General features: G+C 46.6%; 1 protein-coding gene across 1 annotated transcript in view; it reads left to right on the top strand.

Moving 5' to 3' along the window:
* ESYT1 (extended synaptotagmin 1) overlaps window positions 1-23,506 on the top strand; it is a 93,883-nt gene that overhangs the window by 47,873 nt on the left and 22,504 nt on the right. Inside the window, exons 19-26 of the mRNA XM_073564847.1 lie at window positions 1,410-1,458; window positions 2,840-2,929; window positions 3,142-3,237; window positions 5,626-5,697; window positions 6,143-6,229; window positions 12,780-12,926; window positions 14,215-14,384; window positions 22,344-22,442. Of these exons, the coding sequence (XP_073420948.1) occupies window positions 1,410-1,458; window positions 2,840-2,929; window positions 3,142-3,237; window positions 5,626-5,697; window positions 6,143-6,229; window positions 12,780-12,926; window positions 14,215-14,384; window positions 22,344-22,442 (810 nt within the window). The remainder of the gene's footprint in view (window positions 1-1,409; window positions 1,459-2,839; window positions 2,930-3,141; window positions 3,238-5,625; window positions 5,698-6,142; window positions 6,230-12,779; window positions 12,927-14,214; window positions 14,385-22,343; window positions 22,443-23,506) is intronic.

Raw genomic sequence — 23,506 nt, 5'->3', positions numbered from 1 at the left:
CTAATTAAAAAAACAAAAAAAACAACAAACCACAAAACTAATTTTACCATAAGTGCCATCATACTCTGGAGCTTTGTATATAGTACACAGTGTATAGTGTCAGTGTACACATAATTGTAATACAATGAATACTGGTGACATACACAGTACAATGACACATAGGAGCTGTAATTTCCTGCATGGCAACAGATTTTAATTGATCGTGCATGAGGGCGCATGATCAGTAACTGCTGCTGGGGCCTGGTGAGCAGAAGAAAGGGTGCCTGCTGCTGGCCCCCTCTGCTTACCAGTCCCCATACACTAGTAAGGTCAGTAATTCCCTGCTGGCAGCCCTGAGAAAACAGGCACCATTTATAACCCGCTATAAATTGCCATCAATCCCCTCTTAGAGGGGGACTATTGTTACCTGATTGTAGGTTGGTATCCGATTGTTCACATGCTGCTTGCTGCAAAAACGCATACAGTAGTGCAGCATGTGAATGCAGATTTAGAAAAGTTGTTTATCCACTAATTCATATGTTAATATTTATAGGTAAATTGCGGCAATTGGTTAATTGCTAGCCGGTTTATCTCAATCAGAAAACAAAATGCTTGGAAAAACAAGCACCTTTTGCAAATTGCTTTTTAAAAATCCTCTTCGTTCTCAAGAACGTAAGAGTTTTTAATTTTATAGTTTATTGATCGTTGAGTAGGCCTGTCTGCGGTGGCTGACCTCTTAGACAGGGAGTTCTGCACCTACAACCTCAGCTGGCAGCATTGGAGATCACATATTTCGGGATGGGGTATCTGTCATGCATGTGTTGTGAACTGTCAAACACTGAGGAGCGCACCAACCCCAGCAAGTATGAAGGTGAGAGGCCGGGGAAAGGTGCGCCACTAAAAACAGGTTGAGAACAATCCCTTTAAAGATGACTTATCGCCAAGTTTAAAGTAACTCTCAGTGGAGCAGCAGGAATAAAATACCAAAAACTGTCTGCATTTGACCTGCCAAGGAGCACCTTTAATCTCTACTTACATGTCTGTTTTAGTAAATATTTAATTCCCCATTGAATTACAATTCTGGATAATATTTTCTCAAAAATGGAATCCCTCTGTTATTCCTGCTGGAAATTAAGAAAAAAGAAAATTAGGTAAATCTCATCATCCTGTTGAAGAAGATTGTCTATACACAGTCCTGAGGTATAAGGGGTAACATTTCTCCTTGTGGAGAGTGACATCCCGGCGCTGGCATGCCAATGTAAGGAGGCTTATTGGCAGCGAGGAGAATGTACACAGTCCTGTATTTTAGTATTTAAAGTTCTAGGCTATCGTAGCAACTTCATATTATTTCACTTCATTTTCTTGGGCCTTACAAGATCTGTTTTATTTAGCAATAAAGTATTCCTGATCTGTCACGCCTTTCATTTCAGCTGTAAAGTTGCCGTGAAAAATGTGCTGAAGCAGAAAAGCATTGACGAGGTAATACTGAACTTCCTCTGGTAATCTTAATTCTATAAACCAAGTATACATGTGCATGGAAAATTTGGCAAAATGCGAGAGAACCTTCCTAACACAAAAATAGCACAAGACTCGTAAGACTGCGATCGCATGCATTGTTAGGTCGACAGCAAGAATTCTGTAACGTCTCCAAAGCAACGGAAATCTTTATGGACTCCATTGTAACAACCAAACATATGGGTCACAGAACAAAAGTCTAAGAAATAAAGCTTTTATTATGATGCATTTCACTAAAATCTCAACGAGGAGCATCCTACACTGAGGAGTATAATGTACATCATGCTAGGAGACACTATATACTCTAGCAGGGAGGTACTGACCCAAATCAGCCACTGCAAAGATTACTAAATAAATCTGGAATCCCAGTAAACTATACTGATTAGTGCCAAAGAACATCCGTAAGTGAATAAAGGGTTGTCATTGAGCCCCGGATGGCAGCTGCACCCCAGCAAACATTGTGCCTTGTCTTCTTTTTATGGTGAAACACAATCCAGCTGTGGTTGCCTTCCTTGTATATGTTGTGGATGTCCTTTTTACACTCCTTAGTTTTGCTTTCTTATACATTTACTTATCTTTGCACCCATTATTTGGGTCAGTATCTCCCTTCTTTACACATCACATGTATACAGGGCTATCTAGTAATTATAGCTACTATGTATAATATACCTACGTGGTGGACATAAATAACGACCTTCACGTGCAGAATCACACATGTAATTTTATTGCAATATAAAAGATTTTTCAATATTATATAAATCTGATTTTGTGCCCTATTATGTAGGATTAGCAGTTTATGTACCTGCCACAGGTGTGTATTGGGTGGCCCATTCCTCATAGGAGTCCAGTGGTCACCGATCAGACCCTGGGTACAATGCAAAGTGAACAGAGGCTCATTGAGTTCAGCAGACTGGAGATGGCCGGATTATTATCTTGTGACCCTATTTTTTTTTTTTTTACCAAATATTCTGTGTCTATGGTGCTATGTAGCTACTGTTTACACAGAATCATATGTTTTATCCGTTTTACATGTGCACGGTGTTGAGACTTAAGGGGGGTGGACAACCCCTTTATATCTTTTGGCTTGGTTCTTCCAATATGTGAACACTGTAGTCAAATCAGTGGTGCCAAGTTTTACGTGACGCCCCCATTGAATGTTGATCCCATCAGACCAATCGGGGCCCAGTGCTAACTACTGATGAGAGAATCAGTCTGTCCATTTTTTATTTATGTACCATAGTGGACAACCCTCTTTAATTTATTGTATTTGTTGCCTTTAGTTGGTAATAAATGATACATAACTCTGATGTCTGGACTGTCTTCACTAACTGTTACCATCTGACAGTGGCTGCCCTTGGAAGCTGTAAAATCGGGAAGATTACATGTCAAAGTCGAGTGTTTGTCTCAGCTTACGGATCCTTCTCTGCTCGATCAGGTATTCCTACATACTTCATGCTGTTTCTAATCTGTAATATACGGCTTCTGTCTCTACCTTGTTTGATACTCGCTTCCATTTTTTTTCTGTTAGTAATTTTAGTGGACTCGCTCCTGCCTTGCCCTGGCAGTATGATTCTCTTGCATGCACAAGTAATAACGTTTTGTTCTAATTTGCTATTACTTTATGGTGTTTTTTATATTGTTTCTTAGGTGCAGATGGTGAACAGCCTTACTCAGTCAGCACAGAGTGAAGAGTTCTCCACTGCTCTCCTGTGTGTATATCTAGAGCGAGCCAGTGACTTACCAGTGAGTTGGTTATTATCATACCCGTCTTGCCTTTTATCTATGTTTCACAAATCGTAGCGGAGAGTTTAATAAGCAGATTGCACATCTTACAAGCCACATTTACTGTGCATTTTTAAAACCTCAAAGGAAAGTGCAAAGCATTGCTAATCAGCTGGTGATTCCTCTGCTTCATTTCACCTCTTGTCAACAGAGCAGTTCTTCCTATTCTGCTATGCACTGCAAACGTCATGCTGATTGACTGACTGTGGGAAGCCGGCTGTCAATCAGCATGACATCGGCAGAGACACCCTGTCAACAGCGCAGAACAGAAGACGCTGCTCTTTCAACGTGATGTCAACGGCAGCACAGGAATCGCTGACCTGAGCAGTCCATGATGGCTCCGAGTCAGCAGAGACCGATGCCAGGTAGAACAGGCAGGTAGGTGGCAATTACCTGCCTGTTAGTTCTTAGCCCATAAGCAAAAATAATAAATGTTGTGGATAACCCCTTTAAGGAAGAATGCACTTGGACTGATATATCTCGTAAATGCAATAAAATGTGAGATAAGAGCAGCACACACATACAGCATTAATTTAATACATGGGTGTATGTATGCTGTCGCCAATATGCCAAGATATATTTACAAGCGCTATGCACCATAATTAATGAGTACATAAATTCCACTATAGCTTGACGTTTAAAAAGCATGAGATAATTGGTTTACAGTTTTGATCAAAATTGTAAAAGGCAATCCACCAGCAACAAGCTGACTTTATTTGTATGGGACCCTAAATTCTGCAAAGTCGCCTCTGCAGATTCCAGCTTTAATTTGCTCTAATTATAGACAGTGTAGGATAAATGGGTGGACAATAGGAAGCTTGAGCCTAGGAGTGGCCAAACCCCCATATATTTTGTAAATGAGACCTAAGTGCAAGGACATACAATCATGCCAGAGGCAAGCGGGTGCAGCTGATGTGGTAGTTCCGTCACTTCTGCCGCTGTATGGGAAAAATCCTTGGCAGGACGCTCATCTGTGTGAGAAGTGTATTGTTGGCAAAGAAAGTTGGGAGGTGTAGGCCAAAGTGTCAAGTGGAAAACCAACAGGGAGACCAAAATAAATTGTCAACTTTCAAAAGGAAATATAGACCCAAGAAAAGGTAAGTATCAGACAGGATAAAAGTATAGAAACTTGTTATTAATCACAATTAAAATGAATCATACGCAAGTAATTATATAAAACAAGGCAGAGTGTAGTTCATGCACCCATAAAAATAGAATCAAGTGAAAGGTATACAGAGCAGCAGAAACACTACATTAGTACCAGACCAGAACCATGACCACTAATTTCATAACATTAAATCTGTGTGGATATGAGAGTGATGGACTGATCCGTGTGAGATAACGTTGACGCCCCTGGTAAGAAGCAATATCAGTGAAATGCGCGTCGGGGTCCTCATCTCCGTGCCACCATCTCACAGGTATACATTGTACTTCATTATTTACAGCCTTTTAGCTAACCTATTAATAGCAGCCCTCACCCACACATCTTATAGCACTTTTGTTTACTACAATTGGGTTTATTGAGCAGGGATATTTCCTGGGCTTTATAGGTTTACCTGAGTACAAAATTTGTTTCAAGCATGATGCACTTTTGTATGATTTTATGCGATATGGTAATTTATATTTTGGCACTATGTACTTTGCTTGATATATTGTAAATTTTATGCTTATAAATTATCTCACACGGATCAGTCCAACAATCTCATATCCACATGGATTTATTGTTTTGAAATTAGTGGTCATGGTTCTGGTCTGGTACTAATGTAGTGTTTCTGCTGCTTTGTATACCTTTCACTTGATTCTATTTTTATGGGTGCACGGAGTACACTCTGCTTTGTTCTATATAATTTCTTGCGTATGATTCATTTTAATTGTGATTAAAAAAACAATTTCTATACTTTTATCCTGTCTGATACTTCCCTTTTCTTGGGTCTACAAAGTGTCCAGTGTAAGAAATGAGGGAAACAAATCCAGGCCCTTCTGTCTTAAATGGCAAGGCACCGTACTAGAGCCCGTTATTGCTCTTTGCTATAGAGCCCTTATGTGCACCACTTTCTGATTGGAAAATGCCAGACTCCTCTTTAAGATAAGCGTGCCAAACCTCTGGTCATGTCAGACCCTAAGTAAGTCAACAATACATAGTGTAATGTTACGTGGTCTGAAGACACACCGATATTGCCAAGCAGCATGATGCACTGTGATAAACGGGATGCGTTACAGTGCCTATTGGACTTCCCCATAGTGTTAATCACTTTTTTGTTTCTCCTTCCCCCTTACACTGCACAGTTTTTATATATTTATCTGTTCTTTTCTACGCTTTTTTTACTGTTCATATTATTGTTTACAAAGCTGAAGAAAGGGGCCAAACTTCCAAGTGCAAGTGCACAGATAACTGTGAGGAAAGCTTCCTACAAGACTAAGGTACGTCTTACAACCATTGTGTATAAACTTTTCTATTCAGCCAACTTTCCCACTTGTGATTACTTGCCTGTAATAGGAGCGGTCGTCATCACTTGTTTGTCCATTGTATGAGATACATGCATTCTTCTCATCATTCTGTAGCATCTTTTCTTAGACATTTATATTGTGCCATGTGCCAATAACTTGAACTGTGTTTGTGGCCAATGGTGTAGTTCAAAAGTACAACTTGTCTCGCAAAAAACAAGCCCTCACATGGCCATGCTGACGGAAAAATAAAGTTATGGCTCTGGGAAGAACGGAAGCATGACACAAGCTGTGTGGAACGCTCCGATCCCTTCATGTTTCTCTTGAATTTTGACTCCTACATACTGTATATTATTATATTACCTTGTAAAGTGCTGTGACATAGGTGTTTTTTTTAATCTTTAATGATCATTTACCTCAGGTCACCACAAAGAACAGTGATCCAGTGTGGGATGAAAGCTGTGTGTTCCTAGTCAAGAACCCCAAAAATGAGACTCTGCAGCTACAAGTTAGTAGGAAGGTTATATTCTCAATAGAATGTTTTACATAAGCAGTTTTTGAATATAAATTATCTATTACTCTGTCGCCTTATTGGGGGACACAGAACCGTGGGTGTTATGCTGCTGTCCACTAGGAGGCGACACTATGCATAATCTGAAAAAGATTAACTTTGGCTCCTCCTCTGCAGTATACACCCCTGGACGGCGTCAGCCTTCTCCAGTTTTTGCTTAGTGTCGCAAGGAGGCACACCTAAGATTTTTTTCTCTCTTCCGTTTTTTTTCCTTAATTTTTTTCAACTGATTACAGATGAAGAAAAGCGGGTCTCCAGTGAGACCCCCGGCATGGCTCCCTCCTCGGTCCCCTATTAAGGGGTACCCGGTTGAGGTCGAGATGGCTCTTCCCCATGTCGCTCCTTCCCCAGTCCCTCGGGTACTGGTTCGAAGTCGAGAACCCCCCCTCCTTCCCCAGTTTCCTTGGGCTCTGGGTTGAGGTCGAGGGTAGGAAGAAGCCCCCTGACGGTGACAGCAGCACCCTCCCTAATCCCCCTCTGGGGGCATTAGGTCGAGACACCGCAGGTAGGGCCTGTACCAGGCACCATTCGGCCACTTACTTGTCCAGGGACCCCAGCCCAGCTGCGGGCTCCTGTTTGGACCGGGGGAGGTGCAGGCAGGCGTGGCACTTGTCAGAGACAGGGCTCCCGGCACCCCTGTCTCTGCGGCAGCACCAGCTGCATAGCGCCTCAAAGGGACCCCCCACAGGGCCCAGGTGGCGCTCATGTCCCCACCGCTAGCCTACCGTTCAATCCGGGGGGGTCTGGTTGGAATCAGACCCTCCCCCGGACAACCGCGCTGTCCTGGAGCCCTTCTGGGCATGAGCTATCAAATTTAGGCCGCGGCTTCGGCCTAGCCGAAGTCGCCGCCTTATTCCCGCCCCCGGATGACGAAAAATGACACTACAGTGTCATAGAAGGGGCGGATCGAGACAGGAAGGGCGCGCTTTTACATAGCTCCGCGCGCCCTTTTCAGCTCTCCGCCCCCTTCCCCCTCCACCTCAGAATCCGGTGGCCATCTTGCTGCACCTGAAGAAACTGAAGGCAGCACAGCAGTCTCTGGGGGGCACAAGAGGATTTACCAGCGCTGGGCCTAGGGGGAGCACCGGTGGGGTAAGATCACAGCTGGGTCCTTTGTACTCAGCTGTGAGTTCCTGTAACCTATAACGCTCCCCTACCCCTCCTTTCCTCTGCGTAGATACACCTGTAGGGCCTCTGCCAATAGTTACTATGTCGGGCTCAAAAAAGGACCAGGCAAGACTGCTTTTGCGCAGTCTGCACAGCCTGCAAGGCGCCACTCCCCAGCGGCAGCACGTACCCGCACTGCTGGGACTGTACCCAAAGAACAGCAACGCTTCTGCGGCCGCTACTGCGCCAGAATGGGCGACTCAGATGTCGCAGTCTATAACAAAGTCTATAGATAACCTGACCTCCTCACTACTGCAGGCTCTGCAGGGTCATGTCTCGACTATGAACGTTACCCAGCAAAGGGACGTCCGGTATCAGGAACAGGCCGCTTACGACAGTTCGAGACGTAAGCGGACCCACAGGTCGCGTTCATCTGCGTCCTCACATAGCACTAGGTCGTCCCCCTCCAGGGAGAGACAGTGGCTACAGGTCACCGAGACCGTCCCCTGATACAGAGAGACAATGTGGATCTCCACAACGATCCCAGACCACACAAGACTCAGAGGGCATATGTGACTCCAACTCAGATACCGAAACAAGGAACGCTCTGCTCCCTTGTCCCCCTAGCAATGCTGCGCTAGTTGAGGATATAATCTCTTCCATCCTTCGGGTGCTAGACTTTTCTGATCCAACCCCTGAAGTACCAGAACACAAGATTTCCTTTGAAAGTGTTCAGAAACCATCTGAGGTCTTTCTTGATCACCCGGAATTTAAAAAAAAAAAAAAAATACTTTCTAAGCATTTTTCGCAGCCTGAGAAAACGCCAATCGCAAATACTTGAAAGCAAAGTACCCCTTCCCACAGAAGGACACTAAGGATTGGACAGATCCGCCTAAAGTGGATCCTCCAGTCTCTAGGCTGACACAAACGCTTCTCTCGCTGCAGGACAGCTCAACCCTCAAGGACGCAGCAGACAGACAGGTAGAACGCATGGCTCGTTCAATCTTCGAGGCGGCAGGTGCCTCTTTAGCTCCTGCATTTGCTTCAGTTTGGGCAGCCAAGGCCATTATGGCCTGGGCTGATCTATTACAACAGGGCCTCCAAGCTTCAAATCCTCAGCTGGCGGACCAGGCGGTGCAAATTGCAGTAGTGACAGATTACATGGTCCATGCAGCGTTGGATTCTGCAAGAGGGGTAGCGGAAATAGCATCAAATGCCATCACAATCCGGCATATTCTCTGGCCAAGACAATGGAAGGCGGATGCGGCCTTAAAAAAGTCCCTAACAAATCTCCCGTACTTCAGGGGCCGTCCTTTCGGTGGAAAGCTGGATACAATGATATCCAATGCTATCGGGGGTAAAAGTACTTCCCTCCCTCAGCTGAAACCAAAACGCACGTTTAAAAGACGTAATCAATCTCGTTTCCGTTCCTTTCGGAATTCTTCAGGCTAGTCATAACAGTTCCCCTCTCAGGGACAACACACGGGCGGCACAGAGGCCGGACAGAAACTGGCAGTCAAAGGAAAGCCAGGCAAAATCCAAGGGAGGGAAAGCTCAGACTTTTCATTCATCATTACTCATCCCCTCCGGAAAACACCCCACTTGTAGGCGGACGACTGATACTCTTTCAGCAGGTCTGGCTGCCTATTACAGAAGACAGGTGGGTCAAGGAAATAGTGTCTTCAGGATACAAAATCGAGTTTACTACCAGCCCACCGCACAGGTTTTTTCTCTATTCCTCCAAAACCTCCACTCAAAGCTCGAGCCTTCCATCAAGCGGTTTCATCCCTCCTGCAAGCAGGAGTCATAATACCGGTTCCAGCAGACGAGCGCTTACGAGGGTTCTACTCCAACCTGTTCGTGGTGCCCAAAAAGGGAGGCAGCGTCCGACCCATACTAGACCTCAAGCAACTGAATAAGTATGTTCGAGTTCGTCACCTTCGCATGGAATCCCTCCGGTCAATCGTTGCGTCCATGGAGGAAGGAGAATATCTCGCCTCCACAGACATACAGGACGCATACCTGCATATACCGATTGCTTCGCCCATCAGAGATTTCTCAAACTCGCAATCAACCAAGACCATTACCAGTTTGTGGCCCTCCCGTTTGGTCTCACCACGGCTCCCAGAACATTTACAAAGGACATGGCAGCTACCATGGACGTTCTGCACTCCAGAGGCATAGTAGTCGTTCCATACCTGGACGACCTCCTCATCAAGGCCCCCACCTTCAAGGACTGCGAGGTCAAAGTCTCAATCACGATCGACACTCTGAGTCGCCTGGGATGGTTAGTCAATTTACAGAAGTCCTCGACTACCCCGAGTCAGTCTCTGACCTTCCTGGGGATGCTATTTGACATCTCCAGGGGTCTGGTGATCCTCCCCAGGGACAAGGCACTGGCCCTCCGTTTGGGAGTTCACACTCTCCTCCGCGGTTTCCCCCGATCTGTCCGGTATGCCATGAGCGGACTGGGCAGGATGGCAGCGGCAATGGAGGCGGTACCATTTGCCCAGATTCACCTCAGACCCCATCCTCAAGTCCTGGGACAGGAATCTGTTCTCCCTCAAGAGAGAGTTCCGGTTATCAGCGAAAACCAGGAGGTTCCTGCACTGGTGGCTCCAGCCAACCTCGCTTGCAATGGGAAAATCCTTTTCTCTCCGGTCACTGAAAGGTTTTGACCACCGGCGCAAGCCTTACAGGTTGGAGCGCGGTACACCTACATTACAGAGCGCAAGGCAAGTGGTCACCAATGGAAGTGACCATGCCCATCAACATCTTGGAAATTCTGGCCATCTTCCTGGCATTGAAAGCCTTCCATCGCTTGCTAGCAGACTCTCATATCAGAGTGCAGTCGGACAATGCCACGGCGGTGGCATACGTGAACCATCAAGGCGGCACCCGCAGCATCCAGGCGATGAACGAAGTAACACGTATCCTACACTGGGCGGAGGATGCGAGGTCGGTACTCTCTGCGGTCCACATTCCGGGTGTGGACAACTGGGAAGCCGACTATCTCAGCCGTCAAGGAATGGACTCGGGGGAGTGGTCTCTCCATCCCGAAGTTTTCCATCAGATCTGCCATTGTTGGGGGACCCCGGACGTGGTTCTGATGGCATCCCATCTCAATGCCAAAGTTCCCAATTTCATGGCCAGGACGCGCGATCCGCAGTCGCTCGGAGCAGATGCCCTGGTTCAGGACTGGACCCAGTTCCAGCGTCTGTACATTTTTCCACCCCTTCCCCTGATTTCCAGAGTCCTGAGGAAGATCAAACAAGAGGGTGTTCCCCACCATCCTATTCACTCCAGACTGGCCCAGGCGTACATGGTACGCCGACGTAGTGCAACTCACAGCAGATGCTCCCTGGCGTCTCCCCACACGTCCCGAACTTCTGTCACAAGGCCTGTTCTTCCACCAGAAATCAGGGGCTCTCAATCTGACGGCGTTGCCATTGAGACCTGGTTTTTGACCCAAGCAGGTTTTTTCATCGGACGTTGTTAAAACCATGATCAGGGCTCGAAAGCCAACTTCAGCCAAAACTTACTATCGTACCTGGAAGGCTTTTTTCACATGGTGCGAATTTCGTGGGCACATCCCACTCCCCTATTCTCTTCCAAAGGTCCTCGGTTTCCTTCAGTCAGGCCTGGACGCCGGGCTATCCCTGGGCTCGCTTAAGAGCCAAGTGTCAGCGCTTTCAGTGCTCTTTCAGAGGCATTTTGCTAACAATCCGCAAGTGAAGACTTTTCTCCAAGGGGTTTCTCGATTGGTTCCCCCCTACAAACATCCGTCGGAGACGTGGGACCTCAACCTGGTCTTGACAGCACTACAGTCACCTCCTTTTGAACCCCTAAAGGAGGTCTCACTCCGCTTTCTATCACAGGAAGTGGTTTTTCCTGGTGGCAATCACCTCGCTACGCAGGGTGTCCGAACTTTCAGCTCTTTCCTGCAGACAACCCTTCCTGGTTTTTCATCAGGACAAGGTGGTTCTCCGTACAGTGCCATCCTTCTTTCCGAAGGTTGTGTCCACCTTCCACCTCAATGAGAAAATCTCATTACCATCTCTTTGCCCGGTTCCCGTTCATAGAGTGGAGAAGGCTCTGCATACGCTAGACTATGTCAGGGCATTGCGTATTTACGTGTCTAGGACTGCTCCCTTCCGGAAGTCTAATTCACTTTTCCTTCTTCCAGAAGGCGTTCGCAAGGGCCTACCGCCTTTCAACGCCACCCTTGCTAGGTGGATCAAGTCCACCATTCAAGAAGCTTACCGCCTTAACAATTCTGCTCTTCTGGCCGGTATCACGGCTCACTCTACGCGGGCGGTAGGGGCCTCTTGGGCCATTCAGCATCAAGCCTCGGCACATCAAGTGTGTAAGACAGCCACTTGGACTAGCCTGCACACATTTACAAAACACTACAGAGTGCATACCCAGTCCTCAGGGTATGCGAGCCTGGGTAGACGGGTCCTGCAGGCGGCAGTACCCCAAATTTAGGGAACTGTCAGTACAATATTCGTCCACTGCTTCCCACCCAGGGACTGCTTTGGGACGTCCCACGGTTCTGTGTCCCCCAATAAGGCGACAGAGTAAAGGAGATTTTTGTGTACTCACCGTAAAATCTCTTTCTCTTAGCCTTTAATTGGGGGACACAGCTCCCACCCTGTTGCCCTTGTGGGCCGTTGTTACGTTTGGGTTCTCATATTGTTTGAGCTGGGTTCTCATATTGTTTGAGCTCATTTATGGTAGCCTTCTTACAGGCATGGTTATGTTTCTGGTATATTCCTCCTAATGCTTTTGCACAAAACTGGAGAAGGCTGACGCCGTCCAGGGGTGTATACTGCAGAGGAGGAGCCAAAGTTAATCTTTTTCAGATTATGCATAGTGTCGCCTCCTAGTGGACAGCAGCATAACACCCACGGTTCTGTGTCCCCCAATTAAAGGCTAAGAGAAAGAGATTTTACGGTGAGTACACAAAAATCTCCTTTTTACCTTGTCAGATGATGATAGCAAATTGAAGAACTTGGCACTCAAAAGGAGATGTGGTGAAATAAATTCCTTGCATTCACGGTTTAACGTTTTTGCTCTTACATCAGACCTGAATGCAATAGAGGAGGAACCATGGTATCAGCCTATAACGTGGTTCGTCCTCTCATGCATTCAGTTCTGATGAAGGTCTGGTGTAAGAGCAAAAGCGTTAAACCGTGAATGCAATAATAAAAGGAACCTTATTTCACCACATCTCCTTTTGAGTGCCAAGTTCTTCAATTTATTAGTACATACGGGTTGGAAACCCTACTTGAGCACCATCCTCTCCAACCACAAGAGTGCCATATATATATATTTCTACACTTGTCAGATGGTGATGTCAGTCTTTATTTTTTCTAAGGTTCAAGATGAGTCTAATAAGTCTCTGGGGTCTCTCACCATGCCACTCTCTGATCTCTTAACCGCGGAGTCCATGACACGTGATGGCTGGTTCCCTCTGACTTCACCAGGAGCAAACAGTGAGATTCTCATGAGACTTACATTGAGGGTGAGTCGATGATGTTCTCTCCACATTGCTGTCCAGACATAAATAGATCCACAGCGTTCTGGCTCGTTTGCACCCTCACAGACAGAAGAGGGTGCAAACGAAGAGGGTGCACCCTCACAGACAGAAGAGGGCCCTGTGCTGCAAGATCAGTATATGGACCATTTCCAGTTCAGTAGCTCATCATAAATGCACTATTGCTTTGAGGGTAGAAGTGGCCCCTTTATCTCATGGGTTCATGAGCATCTGCACTAATGATATGTCTTCCCATGCGGTGAACTTTACTGGTATATATTCCTAAAGTAGTGTATACTCACGGCGGCACCCTGGATTGTTTCAGCGGCCGCTTAGCGCTGCAGCCCCTTGCAGAAAATGCTCCAGACAGCGCGGTCTCTCTCTCCCTATGGCCTGCTTCATCCAGTCACATTGTATCCAGCCCCTTTGATAGACTCGAGCTCCAGTCATTACAAAATAAACAGGATTTCATTCCTGCCTTAGGATATATTTTACCCTACTGTATCTTACAGTCTACTCTAAAGAAACAAAAAGACCTTTCTGATGAAGGACCGTTGTTGGACCGAAAACGTTCATATGATATGAGTCTATTTTTGTCTGGATGCACAATAAAGAAAAAATTGCTTCTCCGATTTTGAGTGCCAAGTAATTTTGTATATGTCTATGGGTTGGAAACCTTACTTGAGCACCAATTCTCCTCTGTTTTTCTCTGGAGTGCCGTGTTTTTTTGTATAATGCGTCTAGTCATGTACTATAATGCGCTCCCTATAGTCCTCCATGTAGTATATTTGCCACTAAAATGTAGTCTTTGATTTACAAACAAAAAAAAAATAACAATACTCGCCTCTCTTCCTTGTTCTGAAGCGCCCGCTCTCAGTGCAGCGGGTGCCAAGGGGTGACCTCATCGTGCCCGCTATGCGCTGAGAAGACAGACGCCGAGGAAGAATGATGGATGAGGAAATGTTAGCTGATGCTACCCTGTCACCATTGCTTTCAGCTGTATCGACATCAGATGCCGTTACAGTTAAACTTGGGATGATGGGTGGTGGCGAGAGCTCGGTGTCGGCGCTGCTGCCATTGGCGGTTTGATCCTAAACATGCCCAGTTCTAGGTGAAAGGTGGAGGCCAATGCATAGTCATTTACCATTTAATTAATTACATAGACTTGCAAGTACTTTTAGTCTCTGCAAACTGAGCAAATGCATTTTTAATCTTCCTGAAAAAAACGTAATTTGATTTTTTTATACTGAAACTTGTTTTTTTTTTTTTTTTTAAGATTCTCTCTTCTCCTAATGTCAGTCCTGAGCTCCAAGCATTGACTTTTAAATCTTCTGTAACTCCAAGACCCCCTAGCCCTCTGAATTCTACATTTAGCTTAGAGTCTGCTGTGGATAATGATGAGATCTCTGCGGGGGAGCTGAGACACAGGCTGCCCAACACAAACAGGTGAGAACCCCCCATTTTCACCCCTTAGGTATAGGTGGCCCTGTTACTTCCCTGAGTGAAGTAAGTATATATGAAAAAGTAAGGTTTTTGATGTTTATCCTAAAAAGATACAAATATTCTTCTCTGATTCTTTGCATTGGGTAGATGGTGGGGTGTGCTGAGAATTGCACGAGTGGCTTACATGTCACAGTGAATCCACAGCTCAACTGCACTTTTGTGTGCTCTCACTCAGGCTGCAAGAACGGAGAACACATGCTGCAGAGTTGAAGTGGTTCATTGGTCCTATATCGTTACTGTTTAACCACTGTGCATATTAGAAGTTAGAATGTACTGTGTAAAAGTTTGCTACAATATATCAGTCTTAAGATCCAGATTTTTAGCCATTGCCCAGACTGGATTATATGCAGTGACCATACACTTTCAATAGCTGCCAGTTATACAGGTTTTAACCACTCTGGGTCTGTGATACTTAAAGGGAATCTGTCACCCCGTTTTTCGAGTATCAGCTGCCGGCACCGCCATCGGGGGCTTATCTACAGTATTCTGTAATGCTGTAGATAAGCCCCCGATGTAACCTGAAATATAAGAAAAATGAGTTATGTTATACTCACCCAGGGGCGGTCCGGGTCCGGTTTTGGTCCGATGGGTGTCAGAATGATGGTGGTCCTGGAAGCTGATACTTGAAAAATGGGGTGACAGATTCCCTTTATGCATCCATTGGAAGATATTTGTTCGGATATTGATTTTATCCGGCTAACAGTCAGGTTTGCAAACTTTGCTCCATGGTATATGGGCACCTTTTCTCTGTTGTGCATCCATATGCGGATTTGTGTGTGTGAGATGAGTTGCTTTTTTAGTGGCATCATTGTGTACAGTCATCCTACCTTTTATATAGTCTTCTATAAGAGTTTCTATCTTTGCACATTTACGCCACTTGGTGCTAACAGCATAGTTCCAGTGTCACCAATGGATGCTGCATGAGGTCAAGAATAGTCAATGTCTTTTGAAAACATTCACCTTTTCCTGTTAAACTTAATTTTCACAAGCTTTTAAAAAATTTCAAATTTTCATCCACAAATTAGACTATTTTTCATCTGTATTGTCATCCATTTTTATATAATAGCAGTTATTAAAATTTCAAAGACCTGGGTTCTCCTTGGACAGACCCCTACCTTGAAACATCTGTATATGATTAGAGGGGAGTCTCTCCTGGGAAGGACGCGGTCTCCCCAATGCTGGCAGAATATATGGGAAAAGGCGACCAAACCCTATATCTGCACTCTTTGTAAGCAAAACCAATATAAAATGTTGATGTTCTGGTATCACACTCCGGAGCTCCTTCATAGACTGAACCACCAGCTGTCGCCAATAGCTGCTATTCCGCACGCGGCGCAATCTTGGAGGAGGAATTTTTGTTTTCTTCTCTAGCAACCGTCAGATCACCTCTATATACACCATTAGCTGCTACTGCGCAGGCGTGGTGGGTGCCACTTTACAATGGATTTATTTATTTTTTTATACTCTTCAGGGAAACATCAAGCAGAGTTAACTGCACATTAAACATGCAATTATGCTGCAGAGCAGGTGTCATGGACGGCGCCCGCCTGCAGAAAGTTTTTTTTTTTTTTTTCTTCAGTATGTGCTGGTATTAATTATGTAAACTAGGGAGCAAGTCAGTGACCTGTTAGCAGTCTGCATTATGAATACCTAGTCACAGCACCACATGAAAACCCCCCACAGGCCGCCCCGGGGCACGAGCAAATCACTAACTCAAAACTGAAAATAAAGATTAAACAACAACCACAAGACGGATTTCATCACCAGGTATCATTGTAATCAGTATAGCAGCGCCGACCTGACACTGTCTGTGGGTTGCTGTGCACAACCTGCTGACAGGTTCCCTTTAACTTGGCATAAAATGGAACTGCTGTTGGACTATTGTTTTTTTTCCCTTCACCCATGACAGCACCACCTGAGAGAGGGATCTGCCCCGCCAGGACAGGAACCTACTGAGATATAAGGGGCGGCACCTCTCCCCCCGCTTCAGTTGGGTTCCTGTCCTGGAAGGAACCCCACTGTCGGCGGTGCCTTTCATGGGCGAAGAAAGAAGAAGAAAAAAAAAAAAGGGAACCCAGCCCCGTCCCGGCGCGGGAAGAACAGGTGTCTTACCTGTAGCGCCGGCCATCGGGTGCTGGATGCACAGTCCCCGGGCCCTCCGGGGTTCCGGGTTCGTGTGGGCGCTGGTGGGATCCCTGGTGGCTGCGGGAATCCCCCACCGCGCCGCCTCCCATCGCGCGCCGCATCTCGATCCCCGCGGCATCTGACAGGGGAGAGACGCCGGCGCTTTCCGGCCACTGACGTCAGCGGCGCAGAGGATTATGGGTGCGCCGGCTGACGTCAGCACCAGGCGACGGTGTCATGACACCCAGTGCGACGCCGGCCGGCTTTTTCTGAAGGCAGTCGGCCGGCGGTCGCAGGGGGGAGGGGAGACAGCTGATCGGAGGCCACTCACAGGACGGAGGCATATTTAAACGAGGCACTGCGGCGGGGCAGACGGTGCAGCGATGGAGTCGGAGCAGGAGAGGTCCGTGTCCATTAGGACAACAATGGGCCTACAGGAAGAGAAAACTACAAAAACCCTAGAAGATGTTATGTTTGGGGGTCTCCAGGAGAGGAAAAAGCGTACCTTTCCTGTGAACGAAAAGGTTCAGGCGCTTATAGAGAGAGAATGGAGGAAACCCGAAAAATCAGGAGCTCTTCCCTCCACCTCTAAAAGGCGATACCCTTTTGAGCACAAAGACAGAGATATGGGATAAGGTCCCAAAAATAGACGCAGCGGTATCCAGGTCTTCTAAAAAATCAGCCCTGCCCCTGGAAGATTCAGGGTTTCTTAAGGCCCCGTCTCACTAAGCAATCTCGGTAGCGAGATCGCTGCTGAGTCACAACTTTTGTGACGTAACAGCGATCTCACCAGCGAGATCGCTGTGTGTGACAGCGATCAGCGAGCAGCCCCCCTGCCGGTATCGCTGATCGCTGGAAGAAACCTCTGGACATTTCTTTGGTCGCTGGTCTCCCGCTGGCCAGCACGCATCGCTGTGTGTGACAGCGGGAGACCAGCGATCAGGTGTAAAAAAATAATTAAAAAAAATAAAAAATATAGTTATTCTCACCTTCCGATGTCCCGTTCAGCCATCCTGCCTCTCTCCACGCTCCGGTCCCAGTGATCCTTTGCATGAATGACCGCGAGACTTTGTTATCCCTCGAGACCGTGACATCTCGCGGTCATTCGTGCAAAGGATCACTGGGACCGGAGCGTGGAGAGAGGCGGGATGGCTAAACGGGACGTCGGAAGGTGAGAATAACTATATTTTTTATTTTGATACTATTTTCTACAGCGATAGCCAGCGATGCCGGGCGCTCGGCATCGCTGTGCTGATCGCTGGTGAAGCTGTCTGTGTGACAGCTCACCAGCGATCACATAGCGACTTACCAGCGATCCTGACACCTTCATATCGGTGTCGGGATCGCTGGTGAGTCGCTTAGTGTGACGGGGCCTTTAGAGACCCACTAGATAAGAAGGCAGACTCATATCTGAGGCATGCATGGGAGGCAACAGCAGGAGGACTAAAGCCGGCGATAGCGGGCACCTGCACGGCACGCTCCCTCATGATCTGGCTGCAGCAGTTGGAGGAAAAATTAGCATCAAGGGTCCCAAGAGAGAAAATATTGGCAGATATGTATCTCTTGCATGGGGCAGCAGCCTTTTTAGCGGACACCTTGGCGGATTCTATGAGGTTAACGGCCAGAGCAGCAAATTTATCAAATGCTGCTAGTCGAGCACTTTGGCTTAAAGGCTGTCCGGGTGACCTGCAATCTAAGGCTAAGCTGTGCTCTCTCCCCTGTGATGGGAGATTCTTATTCGGAAAGAACTTGGACGACATCCTGGAAAAAGCAAGCGATAGGAAAAAAGGCTTTCCCAACAGAGCAGAGGAGACAGCCCTTTCGGAGGGGAGGAAGGTTCAATAGGGGGCGTCCTCTGGCCGATAGAAGGAGATGGGAGGACAAAAGGAAAAAGGAGTCAGGCTTTATGTTTGGTGGAGGTACCGCCACCTCAAAAAAATCTCCACAATGACTCCAGTGTTCCAGTGGGGGGGGATTGGCCTCTTTTCCCAGGCCTGGGAAAAGATCTCCTTCAATACCTGGATCCTAAGCATCTTAAGAGAAGACCTGAAAATCCCCTTTGTTCACCATCCGAAACCAGTGTTCGTAGTTACCCCCTTCAGAAGAGCGGCTGAAGAACAATTGGCCTTGGAAGCAGAGATCCTGAGCCTAGTAGACAAACAGGTCCTTTACGAAGTCCCAGACACACAGAAGGGAAGGGGTTTTTGTCACCACTTTTTTTTGATCAAGAAACCGGACCAATCATTCAGGACAATTATAAACCTCAGAGGACTCAATCGGTGGATAAGGAATCAGACCTTCAAGATGGAGTCGTGACGACGGCCATAAAGTTACTACATCAAGACTGCTTTATGGCTGTAGTTGATCTGAAGGACGCATATTATCATATCCCTATCCATCCATATTACCAAAAATATTTGAGGGTAGCACTTTATATCCAAGGCGTACTGAAGCATTTCCAGTTCACAGCTCTTCCGTTTGGTATATCCATAGCCCCGAGAGTTTTCACCAAGGTCATAGCGGAGGTAACAGCTTTCCTGCACATTCAAGATAGTCATAATACCCTATCTGGAGGATTTCCTCATAGTGGGCAACTCCGAGGACCAATGTACTGCGCAGTTAAGCCAGGTGACCGACACCTTACAAGAATTAGGGTGGATAATAAATTTCAAAAAATCAAAACTACAACCCCTAAAGCAACAGACCTTCCTAGGATATATCCTGAATTCAGAACAGCAGGTGTGTCTGCTTCCGAAGGCCAAAAAAGAGAAGGTGCGGAACATGGCCTTGTCAGCCCGAGACCAGCCTCAGATGACGTTGAGGAAAGCGATGTCTCTAGTAGACACTCTGACGTCCTGTATTCCTGCGGTCAGGTGGGCTCAATTTCATACCTGTCAACTGCAGTGGGAGATACAAGCAGCACAAAGATCGCTAGGAGGGCGTTTAGAAGGAGGTCTAGAGCTTTCACTACAGAAGAGAGACTCAACTGGTGGCTGGACAGTACAAATTTGGCCGCAGGAATACCTTGGGACAAACAGGCGACAGATGTAATCCTAACGGACGCAAGCTCCCTGGGGTGGGGGGCACACCTAAGGGGTCACATAGGCCAGGGGTCCTGGACACCTCAAGAAAAGAGGGCATCTTCCAATCTCAGAGAATTATGGGCTGTGAACAAAGCCCTAACCCACTTCCTTCCCCTACTCGGGTCGCAAGGTCCGCATCATGTCAGACAACAAAGTGACGGTGGCATACATCAACCACCAAGGGGGGACAAAATCATACTCCCTCATGAAAGCAGCAGACGACATCCTGGGCAAGGCGGAGCAACACTTACTCCTTAACCTTACACATAAAAGGGGCATAAAACATAGAGGCCAATTTTCTAAGTCGCAATACCCTTGAAGCAGGGGGAATGGGTCCTAAATCGGTCCATTTTTCAAAAGATAATGCAGCTTTGGGGGGAACCAGTGATAGACCTCTTTGCCAACAGACACAACAGGCAAACACAAAGGTTTTGCTCCCTAAACCCAAGAGAAGATTCATGGGCAGTGGACTCTCTGCACATTCAGTGGGACTTCAAGTTGGCCTATGCTTTCCCCCCAGTCACTCTGACCCCAACAGTGGTCAAAAAGATCAGGACCGATCAAGCCAGAGTAATTCTGATAGCCCCATTTTGGCCAAAAAGGCCCTGGTTTGCTCTACTGCGGAGAATGTCCGTCTCCGATCCATGGGTTTTGCCAGAGATCCCGGACCTCCTAGCCCAGGGCCCGATATTCCACGTGCAAGTCAAGGGATTCCATCTGACGGCGTGGAATTTGAAAGGTCGCTTTTAAGGGGTAAAGAGTTCTCCCCGGGGTTGGTAGCCACCCTGCTCAAAAGTAGGAAACCGGTGACAACTAACATCTACGGCAGAACATGGAATAAATTCCTACAGTTCCTAGGCAAGCCGTTAGAACAAGAACCCCCGATTAGTGCCATCTTAGAGTTTTTGCAAGCAGGTTTACAGCTAGGGTTAGCGGTAAATACACTTAAGGTTCAGGTATCTGCACTAGGGGCACTCTATAACTGCAACTTGGCAGCAAATAGATGGATAGCCAGATTCATCAAATCATGTCATAGGGCTAAACCTATTCCAATACCAAGGATAGCTCCGTGGGATTTAAACCTAGTATTAGAGGCCCTCACAAAAGAACCATATGAACCATTACATCAGCTCCCTGTAAAATTTCTGACCCTAAAAACAATCATTTTAGTGGCCCTTCAGTCCGTAGAATAAGCGACCTGCAGGCTCTCTCAGTAAATCCACCCTATACACAGGTTTTTCAAGACAGGGTGGTGCTAAGAACAGACCCTGCTTATCTGCTTAAGGTAGCATCGGATTTCCATCGGGGTCAAGAGATTATCCTCCCATCCTTCTGTGATCCAAAGAATCCAGGGGAAGAAAGGTTCCATAGTTTGGACGTTAAGAGAGCCCTGCTAGAATACATATGTCACCAGCCAGTGGAGGAAGTCCCAGTCCCTATTCGTAGCGTTTCAGGGTGCCAGGAAAGGCTCTGGGGTTTGAAAAGGGACTATTGCTAGATGGATTAGGGAAGCCATTAGTGTAGCCTACTCAGCTAGTGGTATCCCGATTCCTGACGGCATCAAGGCTCATTCCACCAGAGCCGTGGCGACCTCCTGGGCTGAGAAAGCAGAGGTATCGATGGAACATATTTGTAAGGCCGCTACCTGGGCATCACCTTCCACCTTCTTTAAGCACTATAGATTAAATTTATCCTCCCCTGCTGACTTAACCTTTGGTAGAAGGGTGCTGCAAGTGGTGGTCCCTCCCTAAGGTATCTCGAAGTCTCCAAAAGTCTCTCAGGTGGTGCTGTCATGGGTGAAGGGAAAACCACCATGGTTACTTACCGGTAGCCGGTTTTTCCGGAACCCATGACAGCACCCGTATATTCCCCCCCTTTTCACTGTATGGGTGTGCACGTTTAGTAGAGTGCATTTGTGTGATGTGGTGTTGGATTAACATGTTACGAACCGAGAAGTCCTCTCAATGCTCTGTAACCCAACTGAAGCGGGGGAGAGGTGCCGCCCCTTATATCTCAGTAGGTTCCTGTCCTGGCAGGGCGGATCCCCCTCTCAGGTGGTGCTGTCATGGGTTCCGGAAAAACCGGCTACCGGTAAGTAACCATGGTGGTTTCTGTTCTATTGCACAGTATGTTCTGATGCCACTGGGGTAAACGCCTTCCAAGAGTTCATTCTAATTATACTCCAATCTTTCTGGTCCTCTAATCTGTAAGCCAAATTGTGATTGCTTTGTCTTATTTCTGATTGTAAAATTTCATAAAAATTAGTTATTAAAAAAAAAAAAAAAAAAATTTGCACACCAAATACAGTTTATTATGGTAAAGAATCAGAATATATCCATAAAAATCGGATAGTATACAGTTGCTCCATATGGGATCCATTTTTTTTTTTACACTAGAACAGGTGCGTCTTCTCTGAAATATGGAAAAGAATAGTGCATGAAAGTAAAAACCTATAAAAAAAAAATTAATGTATTGTATGCTGCATGTTTCCTGCACGTGTTTAGTACAGAGAAATCTGCTGCAAATACTCAGTGTGCACATAGCCTTAGAGAGGGTCCGTCTGCTTTAGCTAATGCTTTTTTCTCAGTTGGGCGAGTCCCTACAGTCTGATATTGTCAGTACCAGGATGGAAGGGCAGGACCGTATGACAAGTCAAGAAATTCAATAAGCAAAAATGACTGATGTTTTCCCACAGTGATCTGAATCTCATGGAATCCAATGCAAGTCAGCTGCATATCACAGTGTATTACCCAGCAAAGGAAGGCAAGCTCCTAGCGGTAATGCACAGCTGCAGGTAAGCGTCTCTGGGCTCTCATGGCTGTGTGTGTTTAGTCTACTTACACATGACTATATCCGTGCGTTCTTCAGCCCCCCATACACTTTAGATGGCTGTTGTCTGCTTGATGCTTCGGTCGCCAGCTATCTCGCCAACCTCTCCCATGCACAGGAGCGCTCTCTTATTGTACTCTGAAAGGGCCTCTGCCAGATTCCTCAGATGAAGACTTAGTTGAGGGAGACCATGAGCATTGGCAGTCCAGAATCGGATATTCTGGATCGTTATCGCAACACCATCATCTGCCCAGGACCCCCATACTTCTTAGTTTGTTTACCGAACCCATCGATATTGATGTGCTAGGCTGACTTTAGTCTAATGTGTATGGGGGCCATTGCACATATATGCACTAAAGCCGCTCATACACCTTATATAGCCGTCAGCTGAATGCATGCTGTGCCAACAGCTATCTGTCACATCTTCTCCAATTCAGAATGCCCAATGCTTTTCTCCCCTGACGCCATCTGTTGGAAAAGAGCTTGGACACACGATACACATCAGATGGTCTGCCAATACTGATGAAATTGATGTTAAGACTACTTTTATTTGATGTGTTTTGGGGCGTTAAAGTGATTTTGTTAACAATATAAATTAAAATTGCAAAGTAATTGTAAAAACAAGCAATTTTGTCTTTTAATAAAAATTCTCTCTGTTCTGAAGAAGAGAGGGAATTTTAATTCTATCATTACCTAGGCAAGGAGGCTTGGCTAAAGAGCTTGCAAGTGCTGCTCCAAAACTGCCTTTGGTGCTGGTCCTGTCCCATTCAGTGTCCTGGTGCTCCTCCGATGCAGAGGTAAAGCTGCCTCTGCTTGCTGCATCAGAGAACATACAGCTCTAACAAGCAGCTGAACTATCAATCAGCATAACTATGCCAATGGGCTGAACTGTCAATCAGCATAAGGCCGGTTTCACATTAGCGCTTTTTCAGCGCGCGCACGGCCGGGGGTAGCTCCGCCCCCGAGCCGGCTCTCTGCCCGGCGTGCCCGCCCCTTGCTTGTAGCGCCGCCTACTAGCGGACAGCGGCG

This window comes from Dendrobates tinctorius, unplaced genomic scaffold, assembly GCF_039654945.1.
Source record: "Dendrobates tinctorius isolate UK_male_01 unplaced genomic scaffold, ASM3965494v1 ptg000492l, whole genome shotgun sequence".
In the NCBI taxonomy this organism is placed as follows: Eukaryota; Metazoa; Chordata; class Amphibia; order Anura; family Dendrobatidae; genus Dendrobates; species Dendrobates tinctorius.
The sequence above is the reverse complement of the archived record's forward strand: the minus strand, read 5'-3'. Positions and strand labels throughout refer to the sequence as shown.